Source organism: Pyrus communis, chromosome 15 (genome assembly GCF_041283825.1).
Source record: "Pyrus communis isolate YQ-2024b chromosome 15, ASM4128382v1, whole genome shotgun sequence".
NCBI classification, from domain to species: Eukaryota; Viridiplantae; Streptophyta; class Magnoliopsida; order Rosales; family Rosaceae; genus Pyrus; species Pyrus communis.
In genome coordinates, this window is record NC_142579.1 from 36,834,771 (window position 1) to 36,850,880 (window position 16,110).

Genomic DNA, 16,110 nt, shown 5'->3' on the forward strand with positions numbered 1-16,110 from the left:
TTTCACACTTACACTTGCATATGTATGTTTCTACCTTGTGTATAGCTGGTTTTTATTTATTCGTACCTTTATTATTATTTTATTAGCTTCCACACTGTGCACATGATTACGTCACTTCCACGTGACGGCCAACATGCCCTGATCTCGGTCAGGGTGTGTCAGATGTGGGACAAATATAATGAGTGCCACACATGCAAGCTTATACTTGCTTAATTCTGTCTCGATGTGGGACAAATATAATGGGTGCCCCAAATATAAGCTTCCTATTAGAGATGGTAAATGTGCATTTATACATGTAACTATCTCAAACTAAGTTGTACTAGTAATTGGACACTTAAATTAAAAAATTAATTTAACACACAACTATTAACCATTGTAAGTAGACATGAAAGCAACGCCAATTACTACGACGAAGTAAGTGTTTTCACAATTTATTTTAAATATTTCATTATATTTCATTTAATTTAAGTTTTTGTAGTTTTTAAATTTAAATAATAAATTATGTTTGGCCTTATGTCCCTTTGGCCCTCAGTTGGAGATGGTAAGAAATATGGTCTTGCATTGTTCATTAAAATAATTCTTTGGAGGGCCAAAGAGCTAAAACAAACCCTCTGGCCAGCCTTCGGTTAGAGATGGCCTAAGAAATATGGCCCTGCACTATTCATTAAAATATTAATTTCTTGGAGGGCTAGAGGGTTAAAACGAGCTGTCTGGCCAACCTTCGGTTGGAGATAGCCTAAGAAATATGGCACTGTAGTGTTTATTAAAATATTAATTTCTTGGAGGACCAGAGGGCTAAAACGAGCCCTCTGGCCCTCATTCCATTGGAGATGGTCTAAAAGGACATCATTAAATATAGTCCCATAGTGAAAATGGTTAAATAAATAAATTAGACCTTCCATTACACATATAAGGACCAATAATTCACTATAAAAATTAACAATGCTATTAGGTGACTTGGCATGATAGTAAGCCTAACCTATTTAAATATGTGGCCCCAAATATTCTTGCAACTAATTTCGTATCATTTTTTAACAAACGGTATTACTTACACTAAGAAAAAGGGAGTTAGCTTAGCCTCATATAGGGCATAGCATTTTATATACTATTTAATGTAAATATTTGTTACTTAGTACTACGGTCTAGTGATACTTTCCTTCACTTGTAAGTGAGAGGTCTTAGGTTCGATTCTCATCAAATGTGAATTTGAACCATATTATTGCTAACCCATTGTGAGGCTAAACCCAACCCCATCCCCCTAGTGTAGATAATATCAATTGTTCAAAAAAGAAAAATGTAAATATTGTATTTTTAAATTGGTCATGTTTAATTAAAAAAGAAAGTGAATTGTTATTGGTCTTAGGAAAATTAACCCTCGAACTAGAATGTAATATATCGCATAGCATTTTATATACTATTTGATTAGTCATTTCATGTTCGTGTCGACACAACCATATTGATAATATCATTTTAGAATTTAACAGGTTATTGTGTTTTGGTATGCTATTTTAACAAACTTTTATTGATTAAGTCCATATCTTAAAACATGATTGCACATAAATAATAACTTCAAGTAATTTGAAAACGTAATATAAGATTCTGAATAAACAATAATTTTGAGCAACCTGGCAATGTAATATATTAAAATTGTAAAACGTTTTGAACTAGCTCTTAGTATAAATATTTGAAGAAATCTCAAGTTCAAATAACACAGTTAAAAAAATAATCAAACATAACTAGGCAATTACGTAATCAAACATAAAGAGGATCCGAATTATCTCCCTTTCCCTCTCATTCTATTTAGACGCTCAGGATTACCTCCTATGTACATTGAGAGAGAAGAAAAGGAAAGGGAGGCAGGAAAGGAAAAAGGGGCAGGGGAGAATCCAAAACCCCGCCAGATTCAGGTGGCCCACCACACGATCAACTTGTTTCGTGTCAGCATCAGGATTCTTCCAGATTCTAGGATCCAACGGTCAGATCTTCACAAAATAAATAAAATATATTGCATTACTTGTATACGAAGATCCCGTCATGTTTAATTACCACAAAACCCACATCTCGCGCCATTCGTACAATTCACAAGGGCATTTCCGTAATCTGATGCAACACCAAACTTTTAACTTCATGTGCCGCCCACTTTTTCTTTACGTACTTTTCCACACCGCATTTTACTATTAATACCCACTCCCGCTGCTCTTATTCCCTCCCCCTTCCCTCTCCCTCTCTCCCTCTCTCCCTGCTAATCTCACCGGAGGTAGCACGGAGATCCCAAATGGAGCAAAAGCCCCGTTACCACGTGGAGGTATACTCCCAAACAGCCTCGTCCCCCCTCGAATTGAAGCGGAGCCCGTCGGAGGTTTGTCTTGGCGAGGCCCTGGAGTACTTACTGGAGAAGCCCATGATCGGTCAGGAGGCCGCCGATACGCAAGGGCACGGCGATGAAAAATTCGACGAACTTCGGGCCAGAGACCGGAGTTTCGCCGATACGGATGTATTTTTCGGCGACGTCTGCGCCGGCGACCACAGCTTCGCTTTCCAAAATCGGGTTAGTCACACTCTCTCACTTTACGGGACTTTCGGACACCGGGGTCCAGTCCCACGTCATCCGATGCAATTTGACATGTTGTATTATGTGTTTGGTTTTAATATTTTGACCAAAACGTCGTCGTTGTGGGGTTGGAAAATGAATTTTGCTTAAGAATTTTATGTTTATTTTAAGAAAAAGGTGATGGTATATTGATTAATTAGTTAATTAGTTATTTCTTGGGTAATTAATCATACTTAATTCAAAACACGTATGGCTGTTAGCAAGCCAGTCACATCATGCTTGATAGGTTCCCACTTTAACAAGTCATTGATGATGGGGAGGCTCATGTCAATTGTTGTAGAAACACACAGAATTCTAAATCCTATAGATTTTTCATTTAGGAAAGTTATGGATTTATTTTCGTAACGAAATGATTTTTATGGTTAAGTTAATACTCAAATTTATTTAGACGCTGAAAACTGACACACATACTATAAGACAAGTGTATAAAATGAAGTGTGGCATTGTTATATAAATAATTCATTAGCAGCCATTACAAGACAAGTATATAAACTGAAGTGTTAAATGTTGCTGTCTAGCTCCAAGAACAATATTTACCAAGTGTTTTTATATATTCCATGAATGCAGGATATAATGAATGGTTTTTCAAGCAGTCAACTGACAGAAACCCTACTCTGCACTCAAAATCTCACTCCAAAAAACTCCTGCATCTCAGCAGCCATGGATTCCCAGTCATCGATTTGTGGTATGCTTTCGGAAAAAACATGTCAAGCTTGCACCTTTACACTTGCTTATGTGTGTTTTCATCGCTTTTTCTGCGTGCTCTGTTTGTGTTTCGGGCGCCATCTGTTGCTTGTTGTGTGATTTAGTGAGTTTTGATATATGGTTTTTCAGTGGGCAGTCCAACATCGGCTGCTAAACCGATTGGAGGAGATAACCAAACAAGAGGAGCCTACAGTGGTTCCTCCGGAGAACAATCGGATGAGGATGATTTCGAGATAGAAGTTAGTCCGTGTGGAGACGGCACAGAACCCCTCGACATCAAACGCATTAGAAGGTATTATATATGGGAAATAATTTCCGCATACCTTTTCTCCTTCTGCGCACCATCCTTTTTTTCTGTCCTTTGGATTGAATATTCGAAGGCCAATGGACTGAAATAAAGAGAGGTGTGCAGTGAGAACAAGGGTGTGCGGAAAACCGCTTCCCTTTAATATTTTCTTTCTCTGTTTCCATTCTTTTTAAATATGGAATTGATCCAATACTGCATTACCTTTGTCATTAACTTGCAGGAAGGTCTCGAACAGGGAGTCTGCTAGGCGATCAAGAAGACGAAAGCAAGCACATCTTGCGGATCTCGAGTTGCAGGTATCATATATTTTTGGTGGAATCTTTACCAGAACAAAATTTAGAGTGTATTGACCAGTAATTAATTTGTTTTCCATGTGAAGTTTGTGATTATACATCGAATAGTTGAAGTTATTCTGATGCAGAAGTTTGATTTATGGCTTTATTTCAGGTTGAACAACTGAGAGGAGAAAATTCAACCTTACATAGGCAGCTAACGGATGCTTTTCAACAGTTCCGCGATGCTGATACAAACAATAGAGTAATGAAATCGGATGTGGAAGCTTTGAGAGCCAAGGTATAAAATAACACCAAGAGTGCTTAAGTACGGAATGTCAAAACATTAGGCAAAGCAATCGTGACGGTGAAAAATCTTTAAAACAAGCAAACATATAGGGTTTAAAGAGGGTGGAAAATCTGTAGAACAGAACCTCTGATTTGCCTTGTGCTTGCAAGTGAGTGAAGTAGTGGATATACAGCGAAACAATGACAAAACAGTTTTAAAAACATGTCAATTAGCGATTAACGAATACTATATTTTATTAAAACAAACTGATAAAAAAGTACTAAACCATGTGTTTGTATGTGTATTTAAAGAATTTCCATATGACAGTAGTAAAATGTCAAGGAATTTTGTCACTAAGGAGCGGTGATTTCATTTTAGGTGAAGCTAGCTGAAGATATGGTTGCTCGGGGCTCAATGACCTCTACTTTCAATCAAATTCTTCAAGGTCATCTAGGCACGCAACCGCTCAACCCTCAAAATTTGCGCGGGGTAGCAGCACATGTCTCACCGACTATTACCATCCATGGAGAGGATGCTCCGTATGCTGGAATTGCAGTCTCCGGACAGAATGCAAGCTTTGGACTCGGAAATGCTGGTATGGCGAATAGCAATCTGAGTAATCGGATGATGAGCGATACTGTTAGCTGTGTCTCGGATTTGTGGTCATAAAATAAAACGATTGTGATGCCTGTAACCCTGTCAGTTAGATCGAATATGTCTTATAATATGCTTTAGGCAGATCTCTAAGTAGTTCTTAGAAGTGTCTCCTTTTCTTGGTATTTTTCTTCTTTCTTTTTTATGGTTTTCTAGCTTGTACTAGACTCGTATTTCTCATGTAAAATGTCGCAGTTTATTGAAGAAACTGGAATGTTTTAATTGAAACACGCAAATGTAGCCATCCATTACACCGACGCATCTCATGCATCAGTGCATTCTAGAATTTTTAATTATTTTTTATTTCAGACTTACACACTCCATAAGTCAACAGATTCTTCTTTCTTTTTGTTTATGTATAATAATTGAGGTTGCAAAGAAGGAAGATCATGCTGCCAACTGTGTTATACAATTAAGGAAAAATGCTTTTACTTGAAGAAGTGCTCGCATGAAAAGCAGAAACCGCGTTTTGTAGTTGAAACGTTTGGATCCATCCACATATGCTTGTCATCTCCCTAGTTAGAAAAGTAGACACATCAGGGTTGCACGTGCACTGTACTTAATGTCAAAGATTTTATATTCGAGTAGTTTATGAATTGTGATGATATTTTATCGCAGATCATCCTATCATCTACATTTGATCATTAATAAAAAATGAACCTTGTTTATATTATTTGGGCGTTTGATCCCAAATTTGATCAGTGGTTAGAAATAGATCGCATGCACAAACTTGTTTTTATTATTCCTGCATCTGGCCCCACATTTGGTAGTGCTGACTTAATTAAGTAGTCCAACTGATGTAAGTTTAATATAATTTACAAAATGTCAGACAATTTACTCTCTTTTATTTGGGTGTGCCTGCACTAAGGGAAGGTGCAAAGTTGCAACTATGATTTATGGATAATTTAATATTTTTAATTCATTATATAGTGTTCTATCATCACTGTTAATCACACTCCATGTTATCGTAATTGTAATTTGTTTACATAATTGTATTATAAGAGATTATCTAATCGTGTAAGGACTTGTAATGTTAGTGATTAGACATCTTTCTTCATGTCTTTGTTAAGCAAAAAAATGATTTCTCCATTGAGGTTGAATGATTGAGTTTAAGATAAATGAAAAGAAGAAACAACAAAAATTAGATGGTGAAAAAAAAATTATGAGTCCATTGAATTTACAATTAGGGCAACATATTGTTTGAAGAAAATAAAAGATAAGCATCTTGATCTTAATCAATAAGCTAATGACATTTTAATTACCCCATCATTAACTCAAACTCTCGAAAATCAACCTTCCCATCCATATTCAAATCCACAACCTTCACCATCTTCTCAACCTGGTCCATCTCCCACCCACTCCCCAAACCCAAGCATTCCAAAACCCTTTTCAACTCCACAGCCTCTATGAATCCATTGCCATCCTCGTCGAAAATCTTGAATGCTTCGCGCAGGAGCTCGTTGCGCTCGGACTCATTATCCTCCAATCCACCAAGGACCTCCTCCACTGGCACTTCATGATCATCCCCTGGCAAATCGAAACCCGTCTGGTCTTCCTCATTACGTATTAGTCCAAGATTCTCCACGACAAGCCGCGCCTTTTCCTTCTTGATTCTTCCATTTGTTTCCATCCCAAACACTGTGATCAGTGCCCTTGCCATGGACTCATCAACTTTGGTTGCAATATTTTGTGGTTTGCATTTGGAATATTGGTCACGTTGATCTTCATGAACAATGTGAGCTCCTTTGCTTGTTGAACTTGATGGGACTCCTCCAATGGCTTGAACCAAGTCACCAAGTAATCTAAAGCAAACTCCTGTAATTCCCATAATGCCACTGCACAGAAAGCCTAATCAAGTGTGCAGAAAATATGGAGAAATATGTGAAATGTGTGTGATTTCCTTCAAAAGTGAGTACAGTTTATATAGTGTTTGTCATGACGAAATGCCCGGTTTTTTGGGTGAATTACACGAGTGCCACTCCAACATTAATTATGATAATTATTATTTGATAAGTCTTTAAGATTCTTAAGAAGCTGGCAATTGGCATTGAATATGAATTTTTAATTGGAACTGGTTCAATACACAAAGGATGCTGTCATATTTGTTTTAGGGTTGGTCGGTTTAATCAGCAACACTTGGAAGAAAATAAATTACTGGTCAGAAAAATAAATTCGGATTAAAACAAATTAGTTGTATTTTAAAAGACACTTGAGTTTAATATGATTACAATACTTGCTATGAATTCGACAAAAAAAAAAAAAAAATTACTTGCTATGAAAAACCAAGCATGTCAAATAAGTTTTGACATATTTGCTTGGACTTTAATTTAAGATGAATGCCAATTATCTTCCCCTCCGTAGTCCGTATCTTTTTTTATTTATTTATTTTTATTTTTAAGTGAAAAAGGACACAAAAAGCCATTTTTATATATCTATGGTACCGGTATCACATCTAACTTCAACTTTGAGATGAAATAGTATACGGGTTTGTTTAAAAGTGTTTTTAAAATGATTCAAAATGAGCCATTTTTATATATCTATGGTACCGGTATCATATCTAACTTCAACTTTGAGATGAAATAGTATACAGGTTTGTTTAAAAGTATTTTTAAAATGATTCAAAATGATTTTAATGAAAATATTTTTAGAATTAATCCTTAATAAAATATAAAAATTCAAATGAATTCTGAAAAAATAATAGAAGTGTTTCTAAATCTATTAAATAGTGGTTATCTAGTGGCCATCTAGAAACCAGAAAAAGGAAATAATATAGCACTTGAAGCAGGAAGTCATGGAGGGCATTGATAATGTTTCTTTTTTAAATGAACCATTGGAGATAATTTATAACACTCAAGCTTAAAGAAACAAAAAAACCAAAAAAAAAAAAAAAATTAAAAAAAAATCAGATTTAGTGATATTGTAGAGATGATTTTCTTTTGTCAGAAGCAGATCCCTTCTGTTTCTGGACAGACAACGAAGCTTAGAAATCAATTTTTAAAGGCTACAATAATTTGATCCCTAGACTCCGGTGGCGTAGGTTCAGAGAGGATTTGCTTTATTTTTTATTTTTTATCTTCCACCTATAATGCCAGAAACCGCGTTTTGCAGTTTTATATTCGTATTTGCAACATTAATTTATTCACTTAATTTTTCCAATTAAATTAAATAATGTTCTCTGTCTAATGCATGCACTGCCCACCATCTCACGTGGGATTTATAACACACTAATTTAAACTTTCCTCCTAATCTAATCTTTCACGTGGATGCAAGTTCATTCAAGAAATAATATGCATTGGAGAAAAAAAAAAAATTATTTTGGATCGTCCAGCTTTTAAATTTGGACAAGAAATTTTTTTAACTGTCACATATTATATGCAATTATGTGTTTATCTCTCTCATTATACGTCAAATTTTATAAACAAATAAAATTCTTGGATGTCACCAATTAAGTAAAATGTTATGGGAGCGATACAAGAAATAATGTGTAAGGGAAAGAATAATGTACAAGGGAAAGAAATATGTTTTTTTTTTTTTTGTCGAAGGGAAAGAAATATGTTGGATCACTTCTAAATAGTTTTGGACGAGACAAGAGAGATTCTTAAGTACACAAATTTTATACATTCTGTGTCCACCTCTGTTGTTGTAGGGCCAACTTCTAAACCCTCACGATAAATAAAAAAATTCTTATGTATTACCGTTATAAGGCCAGCTTCAAAATTCTCATGATAAATAAAATAATTCTTACGCATCACTGGTAATGTACAACAAAATGATAGAGATACAGACATTTGTATATGACAGAATTTCTTATTGTGCCGTAATTTCAAGTCGAGTGTATTAATATGCTAAAATCAATGGGCAAGGAAATTTTTTATTGTCAAGATGAGAAAGAGGGAGAGTTCAAAACTATTACAATAATTTAATAGATGAGAGAGTTTCAATCCCGAGACACATGGGGTTGAAACCCAATACCCTAAGCATTTCAAGTGTGCTCAAATTTTCACTTTTAATATATGTGCTGTGTAAATTAAAATCACTGTAACTATATACACTCATTCATCTGGGGTAAATACCATATTCTTCTGGGGTTCAAGTTTGTAATGATAATGAAGGGTAAAATGGCTTAATTACCAGCCTCAATTAATCAGAGGTTTTCCATCACTAGGTGCCGTTTCTGCGAATCTCAAATAATCTGCCGGCACCGGAATATTTAACTCTGAACAAATGAAGTGGACTATCTTTCCGGTCTCTGCACCAAACACCATTTTATTCAACGTTACAGCAATGGAGAGCCTATTTTTTATGTCACAGAAAGCAGTTGAGCCACCCATTCCTGAGTGGCCAAAGCCAATAAGGGACCCGTCCTGGGAATAATACCTTCTAAATCCCAGTCCAAATTTCCCATCTGGTTTAACCAAGTTTGCATATTCGCCAACACCCATGAAAGCATCATGAATTCTGGGGTTGCTAAATATCTTAGCGCCGTCCTTTTGAGGATTAGGATTCATAACGACCTCATCCAGCACGGTGTCACTTGCGTTGCAAGTGTTACTGTCGCTGCTCGTGTTTCTACTGTGACTACCAATGTCGTGGTCCTTGCTATCTTGTGTAGTCTTCTCATACGTATTAGTTCTCATATTCCTAAAAGCAGCAGCTATCTTCTTGCTTCTGTTACCTTTCTGCTGTTTTGGTGACGGTTGAGCAGGAAATTTGGGAATCTGAGGGTGGCTACCAAGAGCTGGCTTAGAGGAAGAGGAGTGAGGCGGTGGAACAACACCGCCATCAACTAAGGCTGCATAGTAACGTGCAAGTGCACGGGCTGAGAAATGTCCATTAGCTGCAGGTATCATGGCACGACGAACGTTTAGCATGTTAAATAGAACGGGCAATGCAGTTGCGAATTGCTCTGGCTGGAAAGTGGAGGGCATATCAGGACGGCCCCTAATTCCTGAAAGCTTCTTCAGGTCTCCTGTATCAGGTGTAAGGGTTGCAAGTCGAGATTCCACACCTAGGAGAAGAGCAAAAAGGCATGGTAATTAAAAAATGAAATCCCAGGTTCACTGTTACCAGAATACATCCTGACAAATTACTGAACCAATACTTCCATATTGACTGAAAGCAACAGAAAGCAAAATAGTATATCAACTCAAAGAAAGAAGTGCAATTGCAGAGTCATGACATGTATTCATACGTTTAATGAAGCAAAAACATAGTATACTTGCCTGGAGGTATTCCGATATAAAACTCCCCTTCTATTTGGAGGGAACGAACAAATGCTTCTTCAAGAATCTCCTTGAATTTCCTCTTCGATGCATGCTGTCCCACCCAAACAGATAATTAGAAAAATGGTCAAAGCAAGCATTGAACATGAGATTCACGTTCATACAAACAATGATTCCAAGAAATACTAAAAAGTAATGAAAATAATAGATGTTAAAAATTGTTCTGAATAGTAGGCAACTGTACCTCAATGATTCCACCGCATATCCAACCAAAAGTTAGGTAGTGATACAGCTGCTCCTGGCCAGGTTCAGTCTCAGGTTCTGAAAGGGCAACGCGGTTTAAACACTCCTCCCAGTCTGAGATAAGCAAAGGGTTTTCTATGAGGTCTGCCACGGCATTGTGCAGTCCAGAGGTATGGTTAAGGACATGATGGACCTGAAAATCAAGGGAAAGTACAAACAAAACTTATAGCTTTAGTGGATATTGGATTAAGAATATCAGAAATTGAATCACAAAGTATATACCTTTATGTTATGTTTTCCACATGATCCAAATTCTGGCCATATATTTGCTACATCTTCCTTGAGGTTCAATTTTCTGAAAGGGCGGAAAAGTTAAAACAATTTACCGTACTTACCAACATAATGCATAAAGAGACATTATAAATCCCTCGTCAAGTCATTATAGTTAAAAGTAACATACATGGCAGTTATTTTGTCAAACTACTCCTGAAGCCATGCAGGTAATGCCTAAAATATCAATTATTTCTCCGTATGGATCACATTATGGAAGTTTTTATACCAAGATTGATTCCCCTGTTGTGCAGAATGGAATGGGATCCCAAGCCACCTAACACAATGAGATACAAGCTACAAGCTATGAAGACGCAAAAATAGAAACGACCTTATTCTAAATCAGGTAAAACCGTATAACATGCCCAAATGCCTCAGGCACATATTTTATACAGCAAAAAGAAACATGGAAATAGAATTGACAACATGGAAACATACTAATACTCACCCAGTGTCTACCAGCCAATGTAACATTCCAGCCGTTATACCCTTTGTAACAGAAAAAACTGGGAAAAGGCTGTCGGGCTGAACTGGACGAGGATCATATCTACCAAGCACTCCAGCAGCAGTGTCAATAATAACTTCCCCGTCTTTGTAGGCACATACCTGAATTCAAAATCATGAAAGCTTGATTAAACTATAATTCGAAAAGAAAAATAGTCAAGTTTAAAAACAAACAATCAATTTTTTTGAAGTACAAAAGAAGTAATAATAATATGAAACAACTGTTGTGTACTTCATTCAATACAAAAACAGAGGTAAAAATAAATAAACAATTCCAAGGGCATCTAGCGATCTAGCTCTTTGATCTATTATCATAAAGCTTTAACAAGAAAAGATCAGCATTCATAGAACACGCAACACAATTGTCACGAAGTGAAACTTGCACTGGAATATAAGAGAGAGCAGAAAGATCATACAATGTCAAGCTTTATTAAACAATGTACATAAATGGAAAAGGACTATTCAAATTTTCATGGCATTATATCAACAGATATATTGGTGCACACCTGGACTCCAAGTATTTTATTGTTATTCCCCAGCTCAACTAGGAGTTGCCTCAGCTTGGCCTCCACATTAGAGTGGGCAGGTGTGTCATAGACCCAGTGATCATTTTCCATTGGTCCCCTACTAATGTTTCTGTAAATTTTGGGCCGATCAGAAAAGAACCAGATATGACAACAAACCAATGCAACACCATATTCAGCATACACTTACCCTTGTAGAACGGATTCAGCAAATGGTCTCATGATCTCTTGATAAACAATCCGGACATTCATTGTGGAAGAAAGCCCTACGTCCAAGTCAAATGCAAAATTAAAAAGTTATAATTATTTAACACACAAACAGCAGAGCAAAACTCCATATACAGACCTCTGAGAAGATTGAGAACTCGTGAAAAGATTACAATATCACCAGGGAATGCATCTACCTGATAAAGGAATTCTTACTTTAGCATAGATGAAATTAGTCAATAAACATAGCAGAGAAGCACAGGGGTAGGACATTATGCATGAACTTACAGGATTAAAGCGTTTAGCCTCCTTCTGGTTAAGTTGCATCTTGTCCTGTATAACCTTCATGTTTTTTGCTCTTTGATCCGCCAAAGATTTCATTGTTTCCTAAGGAAGATCATAAGCTAATAAACTGAACAGGATTTTTTAAATTGATACTAAACAAATAGGATAGGAAGACAAACTGAATAGAATAGAACTTCTGTCGTTGGAAAAATAGAACCAATCTAACCAGTCCAGAGTGGATAAACATACACACTACTTACATGAGACTCTTTGGCAGGTGTTGTACTTCGGAATAATACACTTGTTATTTCCATTGCCTGCTCTGGAATATCAAGGCGCAACTTAAGTCCCATTTCTGCAAAAGCAGACAATAGAGCAACATGGTCCCCCTGTGACAAAGCATTGCAATGTAATAATCAAAGAAGTACTGTCAATTAATTTAAGTGAATGCAGATTGTTCCCTGTTTACAATTACAGTACACTTCATTTAGTCTGACAAACAATATTACCGTCATCACTTAAAAAAGCATTGCTATTACTCATTACAGTGCTCTTATTTGCTTGACAAAGATGATCCTCGACATCTAAACGGAAGGGCAAGAAAGAAAAATTTTACATAGCACTACTAGTCGTTGCATTCCATGGAGAGCAATTCATAAGGGCTCTGAAACCTTAGGATACTCCAAGGTCAATCTTTTCAATCATTGAGCCTACTCACCTAAAATTTTTAACATCAAGTAACCATATGATATCAAAACTAATAACAGTTTGTTTTTCAGGAAAAAATATTGATAACAGTTTGTACATACCTCGGTAGATGCCAAGAACATCTTTGCAAGTGCTTTTTTAAAAGAGCTTGATAATTTCTTTGTAAGCCCAAAATCAAGCAAAATAGGACGATATGGAGGTTCCTTGCTCACAAGAAAGTTTCCTGCAAAAAAACTCAAGGATTAGTAAACCATGTAATACCTCACAAACTTGTTGAGTCATGAATTCACTTGTTCTAAACAAAAAATAGGTGAAAAATAATAAAAACGGATGGGGTGGGAAGAGGGATACCAGGATGAGGGTCTCCATTAAAAAAACCATCAACATATATTTGATGGGCATATGCACGTGTGATTTCTTCAACAGCCTTTTGTTTGTCAACACCAAATTCTTCCAGCGCTTCTATGTCATTTATACGAATACCATCCATAAACTCTGAAATGAGGACTTTCTCTGTTGACTAAACAAAAGCAGCAGGATGGTAAATGAGAAATACGTGTAAAACAGGAAAGACAGAATCTATAGTTAAAGAAATGAATTAACTCCTTTTTCGTATATACCTCCGTTTTCAGTTTTTTACTCACTAAAGCCACTTTTTTTTGTTAATATCACTAACCCCAGTATATTCCACCATACGTCATCTTTAGATTTTTATATGAACAAATACTCATATTACTCTTAGTTAAGTGAAATTGTGCCTGCAAAGTCATATATATTAGAAGAAAGGAACAGATAGTACCTGTATAACCTCTGGAATCAAGACATCCACTCGATCGGCATGTGTGTTATCATCACATTTGGTATCACAGCCAAGATTTTTAGCCACTGTTCTGGTGTTCTCTACAGAAACAGAGAGTGCATAAACAAAATCAATAAAGTAGACACAATGAACAAACCTGTAATACAAATAGTCATCAAGGTTGCCAAACTGAAAAGGTATAAGATTTCAGCAGTAAGACAAAATTTAGAAGTAAGGATGACAGTTAATTATACCAGCTTCATGATTGAAGTCAAGTTCTTTGGGAGATTCTTTGCACCATTCATCCATCATAGGATTAAAATTGTACTGAGGCTCTGCCCATGCTATCCAGTCAACAATTGACTTTGCATTCTTCAAGTCCTGCAAAACAAAAGTATGTCCGAGAATAATTTAGTGACCCCTTTTTAATTTATATAACCCGAATCTCAAAAGCCAAGTAAGACAAACCTCCAATGTAATTGTCTTGATGCCCTCATGTTGAACTTTAACAACTACTTCCCGCCCGTTGAGCAGGGTGGCACGGTGGACTTGTGCTATCTGCATAAATTAGGATGGGAAACCAATTAGATAAACCTTTTTTCTAGAATCAGCGTATCATTAGCAATGAATCTTAGCTAAGTGGTTATATTTGTTCACTCTACTTCCAAGACCCAAGAGTCTAAAAATCTTACTGATGCTGTTGCCAAAGGAACATCCACAAAATCTAAGAACAACTCATTCATTGACTTCCCCAACTCTTTCTGTATAGTTTGACAAACCTGTGTAAATGAAATTGTCAGTTAGCAAATGACGTCGCAGATGATAATTGTTTATTGATATTATAACTTTCAAAATCTATAAAGACAAACCTCTTCCAAAGGACGAGGAGGAAGAGAGTCCTGTAATTGCTTGAGAAGGCATATGTATGCCTCAGGAAGTACATCTGCCCGTGTAGACAGATACTGCCCAAGTTTCACCCACAAACCTTCCAACTCCACTATCAAACTGAGAACACGTTTAGCATTTCGCTTATGCGCATTTTCCCATAAAGCATCTGTTTTAGTTTTGTTAGTCCATTTCTCTCTTTGCTGCAGAGCCTTCAATGATTTATAAGAAAAATAGGTTAAAAGGGTATTTTATATAAAATAGGCAGCCTAAAAGTGAAAGGAAATGAATGAAATTTACCTTGTAATCTAGGTATATCAGAAAAGCAACTGTGCACACTTTCATGCGTCTTTTGTAGATGTTTCCCCATCCCATCGTTGTAAATGGACTCAAGAGTAGTTTAAATTCACAAATCTTTGCTTGGGGGAAGAGAAGGGAAATAAATGGCCAGAGTTAGACTAAATAGATCCAAATAAACCGACACATGGTCAGTCGGGAAATAGAACACAAAATGAAAATAAGGAAGATTTGAACAGTTAAAAGGAAAAGCTAAAGGGGAAGAAAGCTCAAGAAAATGAAAAATCTCAAATTTGAAACTAAGTGAGCTGAAACTCCAAGCAACTCAAGCAATCATTGTATACATTCTTATGCAATAAGCACTATGAGATGATTCAAATGTAGAAGTCCTGTTTGGCTTTGTTATTATTGCTAATAAAACAACGAAATGGAAGTCCTTTTCAAGTGAAGTATACGGCTTCATATGAAAAATAAAAGAATATGACAAATAAATATCCGAGCGAACTAGTTGCCAAAGAACATATCATAAAGAGACAGGTATGTCAGCGATCAAGATGATCGTTTACTGTTCTCCCCCAATAATCTGTTCTAGTGTTCTTAAAGGATCAATGTACCGACTTCAAGCTCATGAACATAAGCTCAAAGTTAGCACAACCACTCCTACTAAATAGTTCTGAACTCCCATTGACCCTTCCGAGGCATTCATCAATATCCTCCATTGAAACTTATTGATGCAGCTTCAAACAACTTCACCAAAACCAAACCCTTCAAGTGTTCATACAAAGCTAACTTCTTTCACAACGGTAATTCAACAAAAAAGATCAAAATTTAAGGATGCAGCTTCAAACAACTTTTACTAAATTCACCTGACTCCTACCAACCACAAATTCTCAAGAAAATTCATTTCTCTGACTGAAATTCAAAACCCAGTTCATAAAACCTCTCAAAATTGACATAAAATTCATCACTCAAAACTTAATCAGCATATTAAACTACAACTAATCAGCAAACTACAATCAATAATTCAAAAGAAAAAAAAAAAGAAATTAAAAAAACTAATCAGAGAAATGTAATCCACCTGAAGTCCCAGGGAGCTCCGGTGGCGAAAGCAGAGAGAAGAAGAAAAGCTGAGAGCAATTTGGAACTGAAAATTGTTGAGGAGAAAGAAGAGACTGATAGGTAATTTCGTCGAAACGACGACTGTCGTTTTCGTGGCGAGACTTAAGAGTCCTCCGCCACTGCCCGTGACTGTTCGTTCGCGAGCTCGT

General features: G+C 36.4%; 3 protein-coding genes across 4 annotated transcripts; 1 reads left to right on the forward strand and 2 right to left on the reverse strand.

The window, feature by feature from the left end:
* The first annotated feature begins 2,157 nt into the window (after window positions 1–2,157).
* Window positions 2,158–5,093, forward strand: LOC137708822 (basic leucine zipper 9). The gene is made up of 6 exons (XM_068447977.2): window positions 2,158–2,548; window positions 3,179–3,296; window positions 3,446–3,608; window positions 3,844–3,919; window positions 4,071–4,196; window positions 4,563–5,093. Exons 1-6 carry the CDS (start codon window positions 2,276–2,278, stop codon window positions 4,851–4,853), a joined length of 1,047 nt encoding a protein of 348 aa, XP_068304078.2. The 5' UTR covers window positions 2,158–2,275; the 3' UTR covers window positions 4,854–5,093.
* A 921-nt stretch (window positions 5,094–6,014) lies between these two features.
* LOC137731908 (calmodulin-like protein 3) lies at window positions 6,015–6,833 on the reverse strand. The gene has a single exon (XM_068471169.2). It carries the CDS (start codon window positions 6,664–6,666, stop codon window positions 6,097–6,099), a length of 570 nt encoding a protein of 189 aa, XP_068327270.2. The 5' UTR covers window positions 6,667–6,833; the 3' UTR covers window positions 6,015–6,096.
* Window positions 6,834–8,825: 1,992 nt separating this feature from the next.
* LOC137740933 (uncharacterized) lies at window positions 8,826–16,110 on the reverse strand. 2 transcript variants are annotated; one of them, XM_088685802.1, is made up of 19 exons: window positions 15,921–16,110; window positions 14,846–14,959; window positions 14,530–14,757; window positions 14,353–14,439; window positions 14,129–14,218; window positions 13,915–14,041; window positions 13,661–13,761; window positions 13,213–13,381; window positions 12,963–13,084; window positions 12,414–12,542; window positions 12,157–12,255; window positions 12,008–12,065; window positions 11,852–11,927; window positions 11,644–11,773; window positions 11,082–11,239; window positions 10,586–10,658; window positions 10,305–10,496; window positions 10,061–10,154; window positions 8,826–9,846 (listed from the first exon to the last, which is right to left on the reverse strand). In XM_088685802.1, the coding sequence occupies exons 2-19, from the start codon at window positions 14,918–14,920 to the stop codon at window positions 8,975–8,977; spliced, it is 2,880 nt and encodes a 959-aa protein (XP_088541928.1). In that variant the 5' UTR covers window positions 14,921–14,959; window positions 15,921–16,110; the 3' UTR covers window positions 8,826–8,974. The 2 variants fall into 2 exon arrangements, with proteins under 2 accessions (XP_088541928.1, XP_088541929.1); XM_088685803.1 differs by having other exon boundaries at window positions 14,846–14,964; window positions 15,921–16,106.